General features: G+C 38.6%; 1 protein-coding gene across 1 annotated transcript in view; it reads left to right on the forward strand.

Annotated features, from left to right (window-relative positions):
• The window catches only part of EDNRA (endothelin receptor type A), a 63,745-nt gene that overhangs the window by 27,581 nt on the left and 11,637 nt on the right, over window positions 1-24,527 (forward strand). Inside the window, exons 3-4 of the mRNA XM_005556033.5 lie at window positions 11,384-11,511; window positions 23,707-23,905. Of these exons, the coding sequence (XP_005556090.1) occupies window positions 11,384-11,511; window positions 23,707-23,905 (327 nt within the window). The remainder of the gene's footprint in view (window positions 1-11,383; window positions 11,512-23,706; window positions 23,906-24,527) is intronic.

The following is a 24,527-nucleotide window of genomic DNA, read 5'->3' on the forward strand; positions in this document are numbered from 1 at the left end:
ATTCACGTCTGCAATCTTTTCTGGCTAAATTTTTGTGTATGATATGAGGCAGGCATCTAAGTTGATTTTTTCTGCATATGGATACTCAGTTTTTCAACACTATTTTTTGAAGACTATTCTCATTGAATTGCCTTGGACCTTTATTAAAACTCAATTGGCAATAAATATAAGGGCTTGTATCTGGATTTTCTTTCTGCTCCAGGACCTGTGTTCTATTGTTTTGCCAATACCATCCTGTCTTAATTACTGGAGCTTTATATTAAGTTTTTTTTTTTTTTAATTTAAAGAACTGTTTTTTATACTTTATAAAGGATTATAAATAGTAAGTTTTTAAATAAGTACTGTAAGTTATCCTACTCTGCTTTTTGTCAAAATTGTTTTGGCTGTTCTAGATCCCTTATATTTTTATGTAAATTTTAAGATGAAGTTTTTAGTTTCCTTGGATTTAGATAGGAATTGCATTGACCCTTTAGGTGAATGTGGGGAGAATTGGCATCTTAATAATCTTAATTCTTCTTTTGTTAAATATATTCTCAACTATTTTATTCTTTTTTGGTACAGTTTTGAATGCAATTGTTTTTTTAATTTTTTTAGATTTTTCATGGCTAGTATGCAGAAATGCAGTTGTTTTCTGCATATTGATCTTGTATCCTATGACTTTGTTCAAGTTCTCTTTATTTTGCACCATCAGCTTTCTTCCTGCGAATGTGTGATGGTGAAGAGTACAACGACCTTTAGGTAGTTTAGTACCACTGTCATGATTCATGTGAAGGCACCAGCAGTTTACCCACCATTGCTTTTGCACTAACAGTGCAAATGTCAACCAGTGAAAAACGGCAATAATCTCTGAGTGTTATCTTGATTTTGCAGACCTCACGGAAGGTTCCCAGGGTTCCCCAGTGGTCTGCAGACAACACTGAGAGAACCAGGGATCTAGATCAGAGGTCCCCAACCCCCAAGGCTACGGACTAGTACCAGTTCATGGCCTGTTAGGAACCGGCCACACAGCAGGAGGTGAGTGGCAGGCAAGCAAGTGAAGCTTCTTCTGTATTTACAGCTGCTCCCCATTACTCGCATTACCTCCTGAGCTTTGCCTCCTGTCAGATCAGCAGCAGCATCAGATTCTCATAGAAGTACGAACCCTATTGTGCACTGCACACCCAAGGGATCTAGATTGTGCATTCCTTATGAGAATCTAATGCCTAATGATCTGTCACTGTCTCCCATTAACCCTAGATGGGACCATCTAGTTGCAGGAAAACAAGCTGAGGGCTCCCACTGATTTTACATTATGGTGAGGTGTATAATTATTTTATTATATATTCCAATGTAATCATAATAGAAATAAAGTGCACAATAAATGTAATATGCTTGAATCATCCCAAAACCATCCTGCCCCCCTCACCCCCCGCGAGGTCCATGTAAAAATTGTCTTTCACAAAACGGGTCCCTGGCACCAAAAAGGTTGGGGACTGCTGATCTAGATGGTCTCTAAGCTCCCATCCAAGTGTAAAATGCTATAATTTTTAAAACCTAAGATCAACAGTGTTGACCAGATTTGTCTTTACAAAATTTACTTAAATGGCTGCTTTTCTTGGCAGTCAATATTCCTTAGGCAATTGCTGCATGTGGAACAATGTATCTAGTCCTTTGAGAGAGATGGAAAGGAAATAGAACACTGGTCCTAGTCTCAAGAAAATGGCAAAAGAAGGCTCTCTAGGTGTGCAGGTGTCTAGGAAAGGAACCCAGGGTCACTGTAGGCTGATTGTATTAGACCTCAAATTTGTGTATTTTTTGTTCTACTAAAACAAAATGCTTATAGTGGAGATACAATATATATCAAAGCTCAAGGCTAGAAGTAAAACTAGGTAAAAATCTATCATTCTAGACTAGTACAACCTAATGTTAACTCATTTCCAAAGGTAAAAATCTATCATTCTAGACTAGTACAACCTAATGTTAACTCATTTCCAAATGACCATAAGATGTAAAGTAACATCAAACTAATTTTTACAACTTTTTCAAAAAGCTTTACATTATTGTTTGTAACAGACCCCTGGTTGGAAGTTTAAAATCACCACTTAACTGATATTTTTTCTACATTTTATATGTAATTCAAATTGTGTATACAATATGATGCTTACAGCTCACTAGGCAAATTTACTATAGATTTTGACTTTTCATTTGAGAGTAATGAAATATTGTTCATATATTCAAGGTAAATAGTCTCAAGGCTTCAATCTGGGATTCCCCAAGTTCTGAAATCCTTAATCTTTTTAGTTAGAAAAAAAAAGGGACTAAAACACTCTTTCATGGGAAGAATGAAAAGAAATTGAGAAAGTAAAATTAATCATATACAGTACATGGAAGGGTACAGATTAATTTAGGGATAAATGGAGTTAATAACAGTTTCAGATAAACTAGTTACAGACTAGAGTTCTGACATGAAAATAATCATACAATTTCAGAGCTGGCAGAGAATTCAAAGTATCTAGTTCTAGCCTAACATTTCTTCTTTGGCAGAGGAGGGAGCTAAATCTTCAAGATTTTTGACAGAGCTAGACTAGAAACCAGCATTTCTAACTTCTCCTTCAGTATGTTCCATCCTTCCATCTCTGCATTCAATAGAACTTTTGTGGTTTTAATACTCTCGACACCACAAATTGCATTTCCCTAGAAGACAGCCTGGCTTCTAAAACTTCAGTGAGTGAATTATTAAAATGTATGCCATTCTTATCTGGGGTTTCATAATATGATTAGTAACCCAGCCATCCTGACTTTGCCTTTCTATTTTGCTTTATGCCTCAACTATGAGTAATTGTGAAGTTTTATTTTCTAATGAATTTCTGTTATTAAATATTAAAATCACCTCAACTATATTTACTAATAAGTCAGTGAGAGCATCAACTTTATTCTACTTTATTCTTTTTTTCCCAAAACACACATATGGTATTACTTTGCTCATGCTGCATACCATATCTTTGTTGGCTCATTGTTTCCATCTACACTCGGTATAATTGTGACCACATGACAAACTTTACAATAAAGAACTCAAGTTTCTTTAGAACTTATAGATTAGATCATTAGATCAGCTGCATGCTTTCAAATATGCCATTTGTTTTTTCCTTTTTCCTATTCATCATCACCTACATCACTGATAGGATTTTGAGATCACTACCTAAATCTGTATGTGGGGATCTCTGCTATTCCATTTTATCTTGTGTTGTTCTGCTTTGGTTTTGCCTGCCTGTTTATTTTAAATAGGCACTAGCATGTCTGACCATAGAGACTGATGATTAAAATCAACTATAAAATGTTTCCATTCGGTTTTGGGACTTATTGTCTGTCCAGGTCCGAGCACCCCATTTCTATGGTGGGAGCTCTGACCCAGACACAAATAAGGCCCAAAACTGTGCTTGTACGTTGTTATGACAAAACGTAGGGCTCCACTCACAACACATGGGAAATCTTTTCTCCATTCCAGGAAAGCCAGGGTTCTTTCTTTCTAGCATGAGTCTTCTCTGCATTATGAATTAAACCTTAAAGTATTGACACATACAATCAGCACAAACCTTGCAGTTTCAATATTGAGGCTATCTAATTTTTCTTCCTTAAAGTCCTATTTTTCTCTATGCAATGATCCTTTGGTTGTATGCTTACAAAATAAGTAGAAGCTTCAAGTCCCTCACATTTGAATTGGTGCTCTTACAGCAAAGAGAGTTGTTAAAAAGAGATGTTCCTCTTGACTCCCAGCCTTCAGGTGACTGAGACTCTCAGGGGTGATAAGCCTATATCTTGGGTGAACAATCTGTCCTCAAAGGAAAAAATCTTCATGGCTCTGGAACTCTGGCTTTAAAAAATTCTTTTTTCTCCTTGTTTCCTCTCATCTACCTTGTTATTATTAACATCTATGTATTTCAGATTCTAAAAAGTGAAGACCTCAGCAGAGACTGAAACACTGAATATTCAATAGTGAAAGATGTGGTTAGCCAGTATCAACAATTCCATCTCTTTCCATCTAAATGCGGTTTAGCAAGAAGCAGTTCCTCAGAATCCATCTCCTACAGAAACTAATGTTTATGATTTGCTCTAGATCAGGCCCTGCTCTAGGTGCTTTTCATGTATGAACCCATTTAATACATCAGCCATATGCATGGGCACTCTCTTTATCTGCAGTTTTCTGTGAGGAACAGTTAACATGTCTAAGTCACGCCAGGGGACAAAGCCGCCGAGCCTGTTCTCTTTACTGTTAAGTCATACCATCCTCTTCTGTGGAGTGCCCAGGGAAGATTGCTTAGAGCTTCTTGAGAAGTCATTATTTCTGCTTATCTTCTAGGAATGAGTTCCTAGAGAGTGGGGTCTTTTGTTCTTGTGTGGCCTGCCACCACCCTGCACCTGCTGACCTAGACCATGGGTGACCATAACCATGAACCATCAATAGTTTTTGCTCACCCTTCCATATTCTGACTTCTGCTAAGCCCTTCCTCTGGACTCTCTCTTCTCTGGCCCACAGTAATCCTCTGCAGTAGCTACCAGAATGATCTTCATTTTATAGAAGATAAAACTAACAGGCACAGAGGTTAACAAACACGTCAATGTCACAAGATCAAGAAGACAGCAGAGCTTGGGGTCAGTCTGCCCCAAGGAGTCCAGCTTCAGGGCCCATGCTCTGAGCTACTATGCCAAGCCAGCTGTCTTGATTAAAAGGAGGGCTTTTCCATCCCCCCAGCTCATGGAGGGCTCCCAAGGCCAGAGTCAAAACCATTTATGGAATTTCTGTTCTACTCTGCATTTGTCATACATCCTGAATTCTTGGACTGGTCAGGAGGCAAGAAGAGCCTGTTCAAAGAAAAAGTGTATGGATAGGGGATAGGGAGACGCCATAGCTTTTATGACATTTGTATGAACGTTCTTTCTCAATCCTGAAGCAATTAATGCATAACAGAAGAACAAAATCTATTCTTGGTCACACGCAGTGACTTATTTTGTAGTATCTGATTTGAGATCTGCAGTGGTCAGAGAGCATGTTCTTATAAATGGCCTGTCCTGGGCATCACAAGCTTTATAATCATCTCAGTCTGTGCTGTTGGAAGATGTTTTTATTTGCTACTGAGTCAACTATGTACCAACTTTTACATCCCAGTCCCTCCCCAAGGAAGAAAGAAAAATCTCAGAACCTCAGTTTTTAAAGCCTGATAACTGGTCAGTCACGTCCAATTCTAAGTGACCCTATAATAATTCATATTGAAGGGAAAAGATTTTCTTTGCTTTGAGGTTTGCAGCTATTACAGACCATACTTGTAAATCCCTCATTTCTGTCTAGGACGGGCAGGAGATGAAGGAGAGGAAAAAAATCCCTTGGCCTCACAGGATGGGATGAGAGGAAAATTAGCACAAAGTTTTTCTTTGTACCATTTGTACCATTTTAAGATGCCATGACAATAACAAAAATAACATACAAGTAATAGGATTAAGTAGCAGGAGATATTAACATCTGGAATGGATAAAGAAGCATAAGTTCATTATATTTTCATGGTTGTGTATAACTGGTCCGTTTCAGTTTGTGATTACAAATTGTAGCAATTCAAAATAACATTTGTGTGGTGTATGTTCAGTTTGCAGGATTCTTTTATATACATTACCCCATTTGAGCCCCCCAAATGAGCATCATAGCCTTGTAACAGGTATGAGGTTTGTAAATTTAACAAATACACAAACACAGACTTAAAACAGGGAACTGGCTTACCCAAGATCACAGTTAGCAACAGGTCAATCTTGTACTTGAACCTATGTCTTATAGGTTCACAACCCATCTTGAATATAGGGGAGAACGGCCTTATTTTGTAGTGCTAAGCTGGTGAGGCCTGGGGCAGTAGAACATCTGTTATTGTACTGTGACTTTATGTGCTGATGTCTTTAGGGACTGATGTCTTTGGGTGAGAGTGTAAGGGGATGCAGGCTACATGGCCCCAAACATTACGGATTTTTATTTTTTTATTTTTTTATATATATATATATTTTTTTTTTTTTTGAGATGGAATTTCACTCTTGTTGCCCAGGCTGGAGTACAATGGCATGATCTCGGCTCACTGCAACTTTTGCCTCCCAGGTTCAAGTGATTCTCCTGCCTCAGCCTCCTGAGTAGCTGGGATTACAGGTGCATGCCACCACACCTGGCTAATTTTTGTATTTTTAGTAGAGACAGGGTTTCACCACGTTGGCCAGGCTGGTCTCGAACTCCTGGCCTCAAGTGATTGATCTACCTCGGCCTCCCAAGGTGCTGGGATTACAGGTGTGAGCCCCCACACCTAGTCCAAGATTTTTTATTTCTTATGACTATATTTTATACCTTTTTCTGCTCCTCCTGTTCCATCTGACTGTCAGCTGTCATTTTTGCTGACCATGGTGCCGCTAGAGCAGTGATCCTCAAAGTATGGTTGGTGAAGCAGCAGCATCAGCATCACCTGAGAACTTGCTAGAAATGCAAATTCTCAGGCCCTGCCCCAGACCTACTGAATCAGAAACTCTGGGGATGAGGCCCAGCCATCTGTGTTTCAATCAGCCCTCCAGGTGATTCTGCAGCTGCTAAGTCTTGGGAGCTGCTGCTGCACAGCAACGATTCCCAACCTTGGCTGTCCTTGGGAATCCCCCGAGGAGCCTCAAAGACTACTAATGCTTATGTCCCAACTCCAAAGATTCTAATTTCATTGGTCTAGGACACAGTTTTTTAACCTCAGCACCAGTGGTATTTTGGGCGGGGTGATTATTTGTTGGGGAGGTCGGGTCTGTCCTGTACATTGCAAAATGTTTAGCAGCATCCCAAGCCTCTACCCCTAGATGCCAGTAGCACACCCACCCCCAGCTGTAATAACTAAAAATATCTAAGACATTGCCAAGTGTCCCCTGTGGTGGTGGGGGGAAGGAGGATGGTAAAATTGCCCCCTGGTTGATAAGCACTGGCCTAGGGTGATGGCCAAGGCACTGGGATATGTAAGAGCTCCCAAAATCATTCTAATATACAGGCAACACTGAGAACTATGCCTCTGGAGAGTCTCTATTAATGAACAGCTCTGGATGTGCAATGGGCTAGAGCACAATAAGAGCTAAACTTCACACCACTGGTGTAAAGTGAGAATCAATCCCCCTGTGGTGAAGACTCAGGCAATTTGCTGAGGACTAAAGCACATGAGCTTTAGGGCATAAATTTCACAACTATTTGGCTCCTTACTTTCTGGTTGTCAGGTATGTTCCAGAAAACTAATGTAAACAAGTATGTTCCCCATACTTAAGAGGTCCCAGCCAAGTGAGATCTTGCATTGCACTAAATATAGTGGTGAATGTACGTCCTGCATTTGGCTCTATCCATTCTACAAACAGGGTGCATCTCAGTGTATCATACGGTACAAGTTCTTACCTAAACCTGTTTTTGACAGGTTAAAAAGTGCAGCCTGTCAATTTTATGATGTTGATTTTGATACGGTCCAAATCAACCACACAAATGCAACATTTCTATATTAATCTATGCCGTTTAGAAGCGCTTTCATTTTCAGGTGGGGATCAGGGGCTTTAACTATATTTCAACTACAGAAAACTCCCCTGAGTTAGAACAAAGGCATGCAAAATCCTGGCTCAGCAGATTGCCTTCTGTGTCTCCATGATTCTTTCTGTGTCTCCATGATTCTTTCTGTGATATGCTTGAGAAGAGGAGAACATGATGTACATTTAGACCACAGGATGTGCCTCACCTCCAACGGCCTGCCCTGCAGCTCTTAGGAAGGTGGGCAGACTCATCACAGCCCAGAGTGAGATGTCTCCAAGCAGAGAGTGAATGGCAGCCTCTCTTCAGCCTAGACTCTTAAATAGCACAGCATTCTCCCACTTCCTCAAACAACTCCATGGCAGGTTTCTTTAAACATAAAGAGTGTTTATGTTTAAACTACTCACTACTTTGAGACACTGATAAACAACTTTCAAATAGAAAATAAATTTCAAGGTGAATGTGTTTTCAGGTTAAAATTAGTACTGTCTCATTTCAAACTATGAAAATACGATCTGATTTAAAGAGTTGGAGTCATCGATTCATCCAACACCTACTTGTGCTAGGTACTGTGTAATGTCCTTGGAAATTATAAATATGAGGGTGGCAAATAATAAATATTAGGGTACATAGACTCTTTTGTAGCAAAAATAAGCTATGACTGATCTGAGGTGCCTGATTAACCCTTTGAACCAATACCACTCGTCAGGTTGTCAGACTCTTTTGCTTTTTTTTTTTTTAATTGAATTGACAGTAGCTTAACATTAATGAAATCAGTGAGTTCTTTACCATGGTCTAGGATGTATTTTCTTAAACAGTTACGTATTTATTCCTCTCCTAGTCTATTTCATTAGCATGCTTTTAAAAATCAAAACTTTTTGATTAAGCAATAGAATTGCTCTCCAGAAAATTACTCCAGGAAAAAAAGATCATAATACATTACTAAAACATATTATTTCCATATGTTCCCACTTGTTTTCCTTTTGTAAAAAAAAAAGAAAAAGAAAAAAAAAGCATATGTTTCTATGTACGTAGGATGTTTTCTCAAAGAAAACACACTTAGCAATTAACAGTGGTTGCCTTTGGGCAGGGAGTTTGGGGGCCTTGATTGGAAGGGAGACTTAACTTTTCATTATATAAGCTTTTATACAGCTTAATTTTTGCCATCTTATGTATTATATTTTTAAGTGCTAGTAAATAACAGGATGCATTCCCAGTAGTCCTTCAGAAGCTCCAAGTGTTTCTGCTAAATATGAGAAAATCAGTGAGCCCCACTGTTTGCCTCCATGAGGACTCCTGATTCTGCTCCAGCAAAGCAAGCTGGAAGGAGACTTTGAATGTAGGACTGCTCCAACAATGGTTCCGTGGAAGAGATTAACAAGCAGGTTCTACTTGAGGTTAGATAGTTAATGAGGGCCTCTTTGAGGAAGCCACATGGAACCAGAGAGGAAAAGGAAAAGAGGGGGACGTTGCCTATAGGCAGGGACCTAATTTCCTCCTAGCAGCATTGGACACTTCCATCCTTTCAAAATGAAGGAGATACAAGTTAGGGAAGTCTACACAGTGATTTCACCTAATAATTTTCTCCGAGGATTTCTTTCCTTCCCCTTTATCTATAATTCCCAGGAAGAATCAGTGCTCACTCCTAGGAAAAGGAAAAAGAACACCACCACCACCAACACCCGTTTGTCTCAAAGAAAGACAATTCCATGACCTTCTTGCTTCCCACCGATTCCATGATGTCTTTCCTCTCTGTCCTTCTTTATGCCTAACCCTAACCTAATCCTAGTTAAAAGTTTAAGGAAGCATGTAAAAGGAAAAGATATCATTGAGATTGGAAGAATCTGAGAGAATCCATGTTCAGTTGTGGTTTTTCTGGATCATTTTCTTAGCACTTGCCACTGAGACCTTCACAGGATTTCAAAGTCTCCCTTATTAAGCAAGAACATCTTTTTCTTTTCTCTCATTGTTAGATGTGTGAATTAGGAAATCCATACATGTGGATTATCAGGGTCCTCTTAATCTCCGGAAATGAACAAACAATTCAACTGTTCCAGAGCATATCCCATCACCGTGCCTACACTGTTTTAATTACATAGCTGTGGTCTTTGAAGAATTATAATTCTAGGCCAGAATTCTAAATTCTTACTCTATAAAAAGTAGTTTTCAGGTTTTCTTGTTTTTATAGGGTGATTCATCCCAGAAATAGTGTTTTACGTCTTTACTTGCACCAAGCATTAATAACCAGCAGTCAGCAATGGCATAATTATTTGTCAGCTTCATGAAAACCATAAGAAATGAAGGCAGTGTTTGTGCAAAGAGTTTTGTGGTTGTCCTTGGACAAAAGTTTATGAGGAAATTTTGAGAAGACACCAATCGAGACTGTTTATAGTGAGATGAAGAAGAAACCAGAAGCACAATTGGATTGAAGAAAAAGGTTCTTTTCAAAAACTATTTAGAAGAAAGGGAAGTAAGCTTGAAAACTAAAGAGAGAAAACTTCTGTAATGAAGTTGTATAGGGTCTTAGCCAAAAATCACAGAATGAGAGACTTCCCTGTGTAACCAAGTTCTCATTCTTTATCTACGGGGTACTGGTTTCCTAATCTCTTTCAATAGACTGGTGTTGTGGATCACACTGACCATGAAATTAAACCTCACATCATCTTTTGGAAATAGTAGAAAAGAAATTCAAAGCCTAGCTTAGAGTTACTATGGCAAAAAGAACTTTCAAAAAAAGAGAAAAGGGAGTGTTTGTCAGGTTAGTAGAATACTCTTTCCTAGTGAGTTAAGTTTAAATTGAGTCACTAAGCAAAAAATTAGAAAGGAAATCAATACCATTTTCACACTTGAAAAGGCATCATATATTCAGCAGGAACTTCCTTCCCCCTTTTAGGTAGCTGAGCTATTATTTAAGCCCATGCTCTTAGTACAATACCTAATTAGACAAATACAGAGTACTGGTAGCTATTGTTATGTGTCTGCTACCCAGCACAGCCACCAGAGGGTGTCCACTCTTGCCTTGCAAACAAGATTGGAAATTGTCAACATGAAAGAACAGATTTTTCTGCAAATGATACCAACAGAGCAAGGTAATCACATTTTTCTGTATGGTATGGGGAAGTTTGAGCCTGAATAGAGAAAAACCACTTACATCAAATCTACTGAAGCAGTCAGCCCCTTAAGCACAGAGGAAAAGGTAAGTGGCTTTAGGTGTTAGCTACCTGCCAAAATTAGTAGCTTCTACACCACTTTGTTTTTTTCCAGTATTCTCCCTAACCTTTCATAGTTTTGGCTGCTTGTCAGGAGATAATATAATCTGCCAATTTCAGTAGTTGAAATTATTTGCTTTACCCATGGTTTAGTAAGCACAGATAAAAAACCACTGTCTGCTTCTCAGCTGAGCTGTCTCCCAAAATCCCAAACTTTTGCTACTGTTTGAAAAGTAGGCAGCATGACTAGTTGATGTAAGATCAAAGGCACATCTCTTGTGTTATTAAATTGTGTTATATAACTGTAATATATTTAATAAATAAGTATGTATTATAGTATTAATACACTATATTAAGTATGTATTATATATTAAATATATATCACAATAGATTCATATGTTACTATATATTAATAATTATAATATATTATATTCTCTATATCTTTCCAGACTAAAAATTGCTGAGGCTTTAAAATATGAAAGAAAAAAATAACAATAGTAATACTCTTTTGCTACAGTGCTAACTGAAAAGCACTGTGAATAAAATTTAGAAGCTGGGACACATAACTAGAAATGTAAGTGCCCACATGCTCCGTGCCAGCTCTACCACTTCTTACCACTGTGTCTCCTTCTTTCAGCTGCTGGCTGGGCGCTGGCCTTTTGATCACAATGACTTTGGCGTATTTCTTTGCAAGCTGTTCCCCTTTTTGCAGAAGTCCTCAGTGGGGATCACCGTCCTCAACCTCTGCGCTCTTAGTGTTGACAGGTAACGTGGTTCTTTCCCTTTGCTCTTTTGCTGGGCTTAGAAAAGCATTTTTCTCAAAAAGAAGAGAAGTCAAGAGAATTGGTGCCCAGGACAGTTGTTGATATAGCTTCAAGTGAATTAAAGCATTAACCACCTTGCCTTTGCTGTTTAGAATTACCTTCCACATTTGCTGATTATTAGCCATCTTTGGCTCAGACAATTATGTACATAGAGCATTTTATCAATAATACCCATTTGACACCCTTTTGACCACAAAGGGAAAATTAACATATTAGATGGAATAAACTTTGTGAAAAGGAGATTCCGGGATATGCAAATCCTATATTTGACTTGGTAAATTTATCATTAAAAAATGATGATACTGTTCAATTATATCCGTAATGTTTAATTAATTGAGAGGTAAGTGCGCCATATTGCTATGTTCTTCTCCCTGCCTTTTTGAAAGGCTGAAATGTTTCATAAGTTTTAAAAAGAAGGCAACACCAGAAGCATCCCTTTTTCCAATTCTGAAAACTCCATCAAATGTCCCTTAGTCTTTCCAGAATCCGCACACGATTGTTAAGAGTTCTCTAAAGAAGCCCTTCTGAATTCTGTGAACTTCTAGATGGTATTTTCTTTACCTTCTGGTTTTCATAGCAGCAATGATAAAGAATGAAATTAGGAACTTTATAACACATTCTGTGGTACTCTTTTATATTTACTATAATCTCACACAAGTGGTGTATAATGGCCTATTTAATTAGCCTACATACAATTTAAAAGAGGTTTTCATTCTAACTTATTCCCTGACACTTTATGAGGGAACCTGAGTCTCATCATTATAGAAATAAAAAGCCCACTCCCCTAAAGAACATTCAAGTGTTTACAGATAGGCCGGGCGCGGTGGCTCACGCCTGTAATCCCAGCACTTTGGGAGGCCGAGATGGGCGGATCACGAGGTCAGGAGATCGAGACCATCCTGACTAACACGGTGAAACCCCGTCTCTACTAAAAATACAAAAAACTTAGCTGGGCGCGGTGGCGGGCGCCTGTAGTCCCAGCTACACAGGAGGCTGAGGCAGGAGAACGGCGTGAACCCGGGAGGCGGAGCTTGCAGTGAGCTGAGATCTGGCCACTGCACCCCAGCCTGGGCGACTGAGGAGACTCCGTCTAAAAAAAAAAAAAAAAAGTGTTTACAGATATTCTGTTATTTTACATTTATAATTATTGTTAGGACAAAAATTGTTACTGTTAAAACATAAAAATGTGCATTCAGTCAGTAATTAGAAAATTAGAATGGTATCCTTGTTATAAATTTATGTCAGCTGGGCACGGTGGCTCACACCTGTAATACTAGCACTTTAGGAGGCCAAGGTGGGCTGATTGCTTGAGCCCAAGAGTTTGAAACTAGCCTGGGTAATATAGTAAAACCCTATCTCTACCAAAAATACAAAAAATTAGCTGGGCATGGTGGTGCATGCCTGTAGTCCCAGCTATTCAGGAGGCTAAGGTGGGAGAATCACCTGAGTCCAGGAATGAATAAATAAATAAATGACTTTAACTGTGAAACACAAAATAAAAATCGTATTATTAAAAATAAAACACAAAAAATAATTTCATTAGTAATTTAAAATGCAATCATACCATTGACAAAAATGTTCCCATTGCAATGATAAACCCAAAGATTAGAAATAATTTTATCATCTATTAATAAGACCCTTCACTGATTTGCAGGAAAGCCTAGGGTCTCTTTGGGTTACGTCTACATTATATTAGATGTTAAAGGCTGCTGCATAAAAACACTTGCATACCGTAAGTGGCAACTGTATAAACTCTACTTGACTAAATAGATCCTGGTACCTCAGACCATAAAAAGCTGAATAAACATTTACGATGTGGATTTGATTCACTAATAAATTCTCACTCTGATGTTCCCACTCCCAGCATCCCAACATCATTTCTTCTTTCATTCAACGTGTTCTATTATCTAAAAATTAAAGGCATTAAATCGCCTCTTTTACATTGCTAATACAAGTAAAATTTTTCCTGTATTCATCAAGCTGCATATCATCAAGTTACATTTCTTTCAGAGATGTAACTGTGTATTTTCATTATAATATCTAATTAAATTTTTTAGTTGTAACTCTAAAATTCATGTAGAGAAAAGAAATGGGACAATAATCATGACATTTTGAAAAAAGATCAATATGTCCCACACACATGTTCTTCCTATATGATTTTTCTTTTTATTAAAATACAGGGTCTTGCTCTGTCACCCAGACTAGAATGCAGTGGCCTATGTGGTCATTTTAAGTGCTATAAAGCTACAGTGTTTTAAACAATATAATGCAAACCCATGAGCACACTGACAAATCAGTGGGAAAACTCGACTCGGGCTGGAATACACAAGAATGTATTAATAATACAGGCTGAAATCACTTTGAATATAATCAGGGAAGGAAAGTTTTATCAACAAATAATGCTATTTAGCCATCTGAGGGAAAAAGCATGTTAAAGTCTTCTGCTACATATCAATAATAATATTTATAATTATTACCATTTATTGAGTATTACTAAGTGTTAGGCCCTGTTGAAAATACTTTACAAAAATTAGTTTAGGGCTGGGTGAGGTGGCTCATGCCTGTAATCCCAGCACTTTGTGAGGCCAAGGTGGGCGGATCGCTTGAAGCCGGGAGTTCAAGACCAGGCTGCCCAACAGGTTAAACCCCATCTCTACAAACAATACAAAAATTAGCTGGGCATGGTGGCAGGCACCTGTAGTCCCAGCTACTTGGGAGGCTAAGGCACAAGAATCGCTTGAACCCGGGAGGCAGAAGTTGCAGTGAGCCGAGATTAGACAACTGCACTCCAGGCTGGGTGATGGAGTGAGACTCTGTCTCAAAAAAAAAAAAAAAAAAAAAAAAAATTAGTTTATGTAACTGTGATAGTTGGTGTGTTATCTCCACTTTACAGATAGGGAAGCTGAGGTTGAAAGAGATTAACCAAGTCAGCATGGCTACTAAGTGCTGGAGCCAGTAATCAAATGTTGGTAGTCTGCATTCTTAACCACTATACTCAAGCACGTAAAAACTCAAACCATTGTTGACGAAGAAAGTCAAACTCTGAAAAACAGTTGAAGAGATGTATTCTGAACCAAATGTGAAGATCATGACCTGTGACACAGCCTCAGGACGTCCCAAGAACCTGTGCCCAAGGTTGTTGAGTTACAGTTTAATTTTATACATTTGCGGGAGACAGAAGTTATGGGCAAAAACATAAATCCATACATGTAAGGTTTACAGTGGTTTGGCCTGGAAATGTGGGACATCTTGAAGTGGAGGGTGGGCGAGGAGGGCAGGGCGGTACCTCCAGGTCATAGGTGGATTAAAATATTTCCTGACTGGCATTTAGTTGAAAGAGTTAAGTTTTGCCTAAAGATTTGAAGTCAGCAAATGCTGACAAGAAGTGCTTGGGATTAGGATAAGGAGATTGTGGAAGCCAAGGTTCTATGTAGATGAAACCTCCAGGTAGTATGAGAATAGATGGTTAACGCCTCTTATCAGATCTTAAAAGGTGCCAGACTCTTAGTTAAATCTCTCCTGGATCAGGAAAAGACCTGGAAATGGAAGGGAATTATCTACAGAACATAAATTTTCCCCACAAAAGATGGCTATACAGGGTCATTTCAAAATAGGTCAAATAAATATATTTCGGAGTGAAATACTTCTGTTTCTTTCAGGGCCTTCTCTCTGTCATGTGATGCTATACTAGAGTATGGTTGGGATTTGGTATCTAACTGCTACAGAGAGTCTGTTTTGTTGTCTTAAGATCTATTTTAATGTTAATGCTGGCCTGTTGTGCCTGAATTCCAAAGAGAGGAAAGTATGAAGAGGCAGGTCTGACATCCCCTTCCCATCATGGCCTGAACTCGTTTTTTAGGTTTCTTTGAAATCCCCTTGGCCAAGAGAAGGGGTCCATTCAGTTATTTGAGGGGCTTAGAATTTTATTTTTTGTTTATACCATAAAGCAGTAGAAGAAAATAGACTATCTTTTTGATCTCTGGAAAGGGAAGGAAGACCCTTCTGAACTTAAAAAGAATGGTAGAAATTCTGGATAAAATTATAAATATATTTTATGATATAGTACTTTAAAACCTTCAGATTAAACATTCATAAAACTTAAAAAACAAAAAAAAACAAGTAATAAGCTGGGGAAAATATTTGTCACTCCTCTCACAGGCCCAGGGGGCAGAGCTGGTTCCTCCTCACGTTTTTGTTCTGCCTCCTCTTTCTTCTTTGAGGGGATCTCGGAGCATCATACCCAGCTTCAATCATGCCGTGTTGAGGCGGGGAGATGGGGGAAGGTTAGGTCATAGATTCCTATGTCTAGTGTTGGGTCACCTCACCCATACCACCTCCTCTCTTCATCTCATGCATGAAGAACAAGAAATAAGATGTTCCATCACGATAAATAGTTGTGTATCAAATGAAATGTGAGTCATTCTTAGTTAAAAAGAAAGGATGGACTGAAGGAGGAAAGCGAAGGAAAAGAAAGATAAGAAACAAGGAGAAAAGAAAGAAAGAAAACATAATGCCAAGAATCTATCTCATTAAGATTTGATCTGAGTTGTAGATCAAGGAGATGAACTATTTTAAAATTCCACTCTCACAAAAAAATCAGCCTTAATCCAAAAGCTTTTTCCTTGAAAATAAAATAATCATTCTTTGTTCCCTAGACACACACTTTACTATTTTACATTTCATTTGGTATTGACTATAAGCTCCAGGACTTGTATGTAGGGAATCTATTTGACATTTCTATTTCAAAAGCTTTCACACGAGAGAATGAATCATTCACACTTAATTCCTGAAGATAAGATTCCATTTGCTTTAACTCTTCATTTGGTTGCATTATATTCTACTATAAAAAAAAATTAAAAAAAATTTAAAAAAAACTTTTTCAAATAAAACAGGGAATAAAAAGAGAGTTTGGAACCTGTTGCAGTTTGTGAATCCCTGCTTTCATTTTATGAGCTGAATAAATTATGGCCCAGGACAAAGAGTTCCCATGAAGTTTTTACGCAGTATTTTTAAAATATAATTATTATCTCACATTTCAGAGTTGTTTGAAAGAAAATGAGAGAACCCGTACATCCAAGTTCTATAGGATTTCTTTATTACTTCATTAATGAATGATTACAGAATGATGTAAGATCAAAGAAAAGATCTAGCTTTCTCACTATCAGCTTTTAATCTGAATAAGGGAAACAGGACTGAGAGAAAGCATGAGATTTCTGCCAGAATGGATAGGCTTTCGTTGCTAATTTCAACTATGGACTTGTCTCAGTTTAACCTTTTGAATAATTCTCCACGACTCTAGCTTCACATCCTTGATCACTTGAGAAAAAGATAAATCAGGAACTGAAGAAATTCAAAAACAAATTTTGACCCCAATCCAGCTTTCTTGGTGAAATACCTTTTAAATTCTAAGGCAGTATACTTCTATAATGAATAAACTTTTCCCAACAAAAATGAATAACCAGCCATTACCAGCTATTAAAATAGGTATTTTTACATGCTGAAAGTGACATGTTTTATATATTACTTTGAGTTTGTTTGGAGGCAAAAAAAAAAAAAAGCAGCAGCAGGAGGGGGATAGGAGGGATCACTGTTGCTCTTTGCTAAGTCGTGTTAAAGTGGAAGATGATGATAATGATGGAGTCAGACCAGTAAAAAGGTCTGGGTACAGATCCAACTTGTTAAAAGTTGCCTGGGGAAGAAGGCTGTAAAAAGATAAAACTCTTTTAACAACTATTCCAGAGTGATGTGTTATTAGATACTTGGAAAAGTTGCAAAGATCCATTAATAAGGCAGCTTTGTTTTATATGGCTGAAAACCTGATGTCAGTTCTTGAACCTATCATTTCAAATAATTGCTCAGTGGTCTCTGTGATATTCTCAAAGACATATCCTAACTCAAGAAACATGAAGGTGGTTTTCAGAAAAACTTCTTTGTTAGAGTTGGACTTGGTTTCTCCTTATTTTCTTGGTGTTATGGTTTTCTATTGCATCATGACAATAGTGAAGACACAGAGGAAGGGTCTGAGCCAGAAGACATGAGCGAGGAACTGGACAAAGTCCAAGGCTGGCTAAGGCAATAGGATCTTATTTGGGGGTCTGTTCACTATTGCACTGAGTTATTTGTTCTTTTTTCTTATTCTATTGTCAAGATAAAGCAATTGGTTAATTTTGCTACCCCATTTCTCTTGGATAACTACCCCAAAACTTAGCAATTCAGAACAGCAACCATTTTATCATATCTCGCCATGTTGAAGGTCAGGAATTTGGGCAATTCTTCTGCTCCTTGTCACTTCAGCTGGGGTTGGTGGACTTCAACTGACTCTGAGCTTGTTTCAGAGGTCCAACACACACATGCCTGGCACCTTAGCAAGGACAGCTGGAAGTCTGAGCTCAGCAGAGCCCATCTCCCCCTCATGTAGTCTCAGGGTCCTCGCAACGTTTTTGCTCCAGCAGGCTCAAGGCTCCTGTCAGAAGCCAGACCTGGACCTGCAAAACATCATTCTAGCCACACTCAATTGATCAAAGTAGTCACAGGTCAGCTCAATTTAAGAACTCAGCTGAAGAAGTGGTAAAGCATTTGCGGCTCTCTTTTAATTCACCATAGCTGATTCTCTTCTAAATTGGAATTGGCCAAGCAGTTGCAGTGGCTCAGCCTTAGAAGGCCAAAGCAAGAGGATGGCTTGAAGTCAGGAATTCGAGACTAGCCTGGACAACATAGCGAGATCCCTGTCTCTACAAAAAATATTTTTAAAAATTAGCCTGGCATGGTGGTGGGCACCCATACTCCTAGCTACTGAGAAGCCTGAGGTAGGAGGATCCCTTAAGGGAGCACAGGTGTTTGAGGCCGCAGCTGTGACTGTGCGCTGCACTTCAGCCTGGATGACAGAGTAAGACCCTGTCTCTAAAGAAGAATTCTTCCTGCTAGTATTTAGCTTCCAAACCTCCCTATGGTGTGAGAGATATAAATCATTAACAACCATTACAAATGATCAAGTTTGCTGTTAATTAAAGATGTGCAGAGGTCAAGATAGGGGTGGCACTGCACCTTATGGAAGTGGCAAATAAGAATAAATAATAAATGCTAACACAGGCAAGCATTCATTGACAGGCACTTGGTAGAAACTTCTTTTTTAAGGCACTTCAGCCACCTATTTATTCCCTGATCCAGTAATCCTACTCAAGATAATTAATCCAGAAAAATCATTCAGAAAGAAAAAAATTACATGTACAAACAAGCTTATAGCGATCTTATTGACAGCTGCGAAACACTAGAAATGATGTGAACACAGAAAAAAGATTCAGGTAAATTATATCAAAATCTTGTTATACTGTGTAGCCATTAAATTGATAAGTGCCACGCCTATGTAGAAACATATGAGAGTATTTTTAATGTAAATTAAGCTAAAATTTAAAAATTGTGAGTCATAGGATTATAGTCTATTCAAACTATGCCTATGAGAATAAAAACAAGAAAAGAGTTAAAAAAAAAAAAAAAGATTTTGTTGAAGTGATCTTTTTAAGTTTTATTTTATAATGTTTTAAAGTTCTTTCAAGAATAAACATTTTTAAACTTAATGACTGTCCCAGACCACACCTTCAAGATTCAATAAACATGCATTAAATGCCTCTGGCCTTGATAACATGTAAAACTCTATTTATAGATACAGGCACTAACAAACATCTTTACATGAATAAAATATATATGTTATACTTTTATTTTGGCCTATCACATGACAGGGTACAAGGTGATATAATGGGAAAAGGCTCTACCAGGAGTTGGCAGCGCTGAGCCGTGGTCCAGACGCCCCAGGTTCACTGGAGACCAGGCAGAGGATGTGGCAAGATGCCAGTTCTCAGGTTCCCAACTGGAACATATGGGGCAGAAAGATCAGCCCATAAATCCCTCCTTTAAATTATTGAATCTAGACCTCTAAAAGTATTTGCTTTTAATCTGTGGCCTAATTCATGGCTAGCTTGAAAAATAGGAAAATGATCAGAATGTAGTGTGTTATTAGCTTTAGCCAATTAAGGTAAGGTAAGTTTACACAGTACATCTGTGTAAACACAACTCTTAGAATTATGCTGACTGATTCGTCACCGGAATTCCCTAGAGATTAAGAATTCCCTAGCCAATTAAGGTAAGGTACATGCATGGTAACATACATGAAAACGCCAACAAAAAGACACTTCATTCAACAGGTACTTATTCGGCATTTGTGGTTCTAGGTATTGTGACCAACATACAAAATGTCGGTCCTTATGAAGCTTACATGCTTTTTTTCACTTTTTTTCTTTTCTTTCTTTTTTTTTTTTTTTTTTTTTTTTCCAGACAGGATCTTACTCTGTCGCCCAGGCTGGAGTGCAGTGCCATGATCACAGATCACTGCAGCCTCAACCTCCCTGGGCTCAGCGGATCCTCCCACCCCAGCCTCCCAAGTAGCTGGAACTATAGGCACGCACCACCATGCCTGGCTAATTTTTGTATTTTTGTAGAGATGGAATTTCACCATGTTGCCCAGGGTGTCAAGCGATCACCCCCTTCAGCCTCCCAAAGTGCTGGGATTGCAGGCATGAGGCAACGCACCCAGCTGAGAACTTATATTCTAAAGGAGAGGGGAGAGCATAGATGATAAACCAAATAAATAAATAGAGCATAGTAGTGCTTTGGGGGAAAATGAATCAGGGTAAGAGAAACAATTGTGGAGGGGGAGTTGGCAAACTTTAGGGTTTCCGGGGAAGGCTTCCGTGAAAAACTCCAAGTGAGTAAAAACCTGAAGGAAGTGAGGAAGCAGCTGTGAGGACACCTGTGGGCATTCTCACAGGGGTGGGAAGCCACTGGGGGGTTTGGAGCAGAGGGTGCTATGGTCTGACGTAACAGCCTCACTCCAGTTGCTATGTTCAGAGTAGGCTGTGGCAAAGCAAGGTGGACATAGGGAGATCAGTTAGGAAGCTATGGCCATCATCAAGGCACTGCGATAACAGGTACGATGGTGAAAAGTGGTTGCCTTTGGATATATCTTGAAGGAAGTTGTTGCAAGATTTGCTGAAGGATTGGATGTGTGGTGGAAGAGGAGTAAAATCTAACCCAGTGTTTGGGGCCAGAGATGGGAAAAACTGCAGAAAGGTTTAGTGGCAAGGAAAACAAGGGCTGATTTGGGAGTGTTAGATGCTTATTAGGTGTCCTAGTGGAGCTCGCAAGTAAGCAGTTGGAGATACAAGTCTAGAGTTAAAGGTGAGGCAACAGGCTAGAGGTATAAATTTAGGAATTACCAGTAGACGGATAGTTAAAATGATACTAAAGCCATGAGACTAGATGAGATCACCAAAGGAGAGCGCATAGATAGAAACAACATCTGAGCACTAAGCCCTCAGACAAATCCAGTGCTAAGAATTTGTGGAGAAAACAGGGTCCAGCCAGGTAAATGAGAAGGAGTGGCCAGTAAGTCAGAAGGAAAACTGGGAGACTGTGGTGAAAACCAAGTGAAGAAAGCATTTCAGAGAGGAGGGATTCTTTCTGGAACAGCAGTTGTCAGTGGTGGAATCTACACTTGCAGATTTTCCATGACAACTGAAGATGTCATAGATATACAGAGAGAGATGTATATACATACTGACTAGATAGAAGGCTGTTTATAATCGCATCTCATAAGAAAAGCATATTTGTGTGTCAGTGTGTTGTGCCATTATATTCCAAATAGAAATCAGTTTTGAAACATCCAGTGTTTCATGGTTTCCATACCTTTCCCCACCTTCATGATCACAAATGATTGTTTCTAATTGCTCTTATGGTCGTTTTCCCCTTATCTCATGGAGATGTTATCAAGATATGGAGATGTTATCCACTTATAAGTGGAAAATATTCTAATTCTCAGCGAGTGGGTTAATGAAGGAGCAGACTGATCGTGAATTATTTGCTAAACTAGACTCTAAAAATGACTTCTACTTATTTGTGAATGTTGCATTTACATTGGATTATGGATGTGTAATATTCTGGGAACTCATGGCACTTTATAAAAATGAAGCTGGTCTGTGAATATGTTCACCATAAGAACATGTTGACCACATTTTATTCCTTAAGCCACTTTCACCCCAAATCCTGGCAGGGAAATCAGGCTTTCGTACTCTCTATTGAAATAGGGTGTTTTATTTAAATCACCTTCCCTGGTAAACAACCTGAGAGAAGGGAAGAAAAAATAGATGTAACTCCGTTGACAGCCTTGGGATATAGACATCCCGTCTCCATTCCTCTTAGCTTTTACTGGGTATCAGGCTGCCAGTTTAATAAGGGAACAAAGAAAAATAAACAACGATTTTTATCCCACTGGACAATTTATGGAAATAACCATAAATTTTAAAATTCAGTCTTGGTTAGATCATAAAAGGATTTTCTTGGTCTGTTTGCATAGCTGTATTTTATCCCATTTTGAAATAATCTGGACTTTTTTGAGATTTTTATTGTACACAAATCTTATTTACCCTAAAAATCTTTTATAAAACATTTCTCCAGCAAATTGTGCTATACAGTATGCCATGTGGCATCATCATAAAATACACAAATCTGTACATGCTCATCTCTAGGGAATTCTGGTGAAGAGTCAAGTCAGCATAATTCTAAGAGTTGTGTTTTCACGCATGTACTGTGTAACTGTACTGAGACAGTACACTAAATGTAACTGATGGGGCTCGTCTTGGTGGATATGGGTAGCTTGTATATTGCCTTGGCTTTATTGATTAATCTTCTACATTACTTTGTATGTGCTGCAAAACCCATGAGCACCTGTCTCCAATGCATTTGGTCTGTTTCACAGCCTTCTTCTGGCACTATCTAATGAAAACTATAAAAAGAAAATGTTTCTTTTCCACTACGGCAGCAACAAAAATTTCAGGAATGAGGCCACAAAAATACCATACCATGTCACAGTCCTCTTCTTAATAGTAAGTCTAAAAGCAGTTAGCATCAGACCATCATATCAGGTCGAAGAGCATAGAATTTCTAAACCAAACCTTCCTTAGACATAACATTTAAATGTGATTATTATCATTAAAATAGTGAAGTAAAAAATAAGGTGAGCATAATTTCTTATTACCAGATAGTTTTTTGACTGACATAATTGTTCAGTCACATTTATGTTGTGTACTCTGTATGAACCATTCTTTTCTGTTAGATTGTAAACCCTAAAGGTTAGGAACCAAAGTATTTTTAAATAAGTTTTATCTACTCTAGCACAGGGCCATAATGGGAGTGATATAGTCCCTCTTTAACATTTACCACAAATAGGTATTTACTAAAACTGCCACCTGGTACAAGCCCACTGTGCTCACATTTTGGGGGTGAAAGAAGGGAGGAAACAATGGAATATCTGTGGTTATTATTCACTCAAGGACATCTAGGCCCACTTCATAAATAATGCTTTAAGGTTTCTTTTTCTATTTTATAAAGAGGAATAAGATATGACTATAACAAGTACGAGCAGCTTTCATGATCCCTCCCATCCATCCAATTTCTCCCCCAGCTTAAAAGACATAGGCACAACTGTCTGTTACTGCCACATTCTAAACTCTCTTAAGATTTCACTAGACCAAATGAAGACCTCAGACTCAGGCCTGCCAGGCAATTGATTTCCAAATGGGTGGAACTCTTAAAAGCCCCATTTGTGGCCAGGTGTGGTGGCTCATGCCTGTAAACCCAACACTTTGGGAGGCTGAGGCGGGCAGATCACAAGGTTAGGAGATCGAGACCATCCTAGCTGACACGGTGAAAGCCCATCTCGACTAAAAATACAAAAAAAAAATTAGCCGGGTGTGGCGGCAGGTGCCTGTAGTCCCAGCTACTCGGGAGGCCGAGGGGGCAGAATGGCATGAACCTGGGAGGCGGAGCTTGCAGTGAGCTGAGATCCCACCACTGAACTCCAGCCTGGCAGCCTGGGCGACAGAGCGAGACTCCGTCTCAAAAAAAAAAAAAAAAAAAAAAAAAAAAAAAGCCCCACTTGGTTTTCATGTCAAGACTCAGAAAATTCCTAAAAAGCCAATTACTGGTATTGGCAATGGGGAGGAGCTTCCCAGCACTTACAATTTTTGTTTAATTGAAATACATTTAAAAGTTCCTAACAACTTGGTTCCATTACCATTTCTTTCAGGTACAGAGCAGTTGCCTCCTGGAGTCGTGTTCAGGGAATTGGGATTCCTTTGGTAACTGCCATTGAAATTGTCTCCATCTGGATCCTGTCCTTCATCCTGGCCATTCCTGAAGCGATTGGCTTCGTCATGGTACCCTTTGAATATAGGGGTGAACAGCATAAAACCTGTATGCTCAATGCTACGTCAAAATTCATGGAGGTACTAAACGTTTAAAATGAATTAACTGGGGAAGGGAGGAGGTCCTCCGTTAGACTTCACCATCTTGAGACTTGATGACATCACCACAATGCCAAGTGTGGTTTATTTTGTCAAATATTCCTCAGTTGCCTGAAAAGTAGTTAAACCTGTGTCTAGATTCTTGAATAGAACAGTTATTTTGGCTTTCACTCTTGTATTATACCACAATGGTAGACACATCTGTTATTCTGCACCAAACCACTAAGAATACCAAAGCAAATTTACTAAGAAAGAGGGACTAGGGGTGTGTGTGTGTGTGTGTGTGTGTGTGTGTGTGTACATATGATATTTGTTTTTGTAATAATGAATACAACACAACAATTTCCATCTGGAAGACATACTGATGTTTATCTTATGTCACTTAGGGAGAAGCATATTTCTCACATTCTTTAAAGATGAATTTACTAATTCAAAGTAGAGAGTAGTACTTACATGTACTTATATTAGAATGGTTTCTATGTCTAATATACAAAAAATATAAAATTGTAGAACTTTTAAAAGAATATTTTGGTTTAACAAATTCGGTTTTTTTTTTTAATACACCTGACCATATCAATGTTTTTCTGAAAAGCTTAATCACATG

This window comes from Macaca fascicularis, chromosome 5 (genome assembly GCF_037993035.2).
Source record: "Macaca fascicularis isolate 582-1 chromosome 5, T2T-MFA8v1.1".
Classification (NCBI taxonomy): Eukaryota; Metazoa; Chordata; class Mammalia; order Primates; family Cercopithecidae; genus Macaca; species Macaca fascicularis.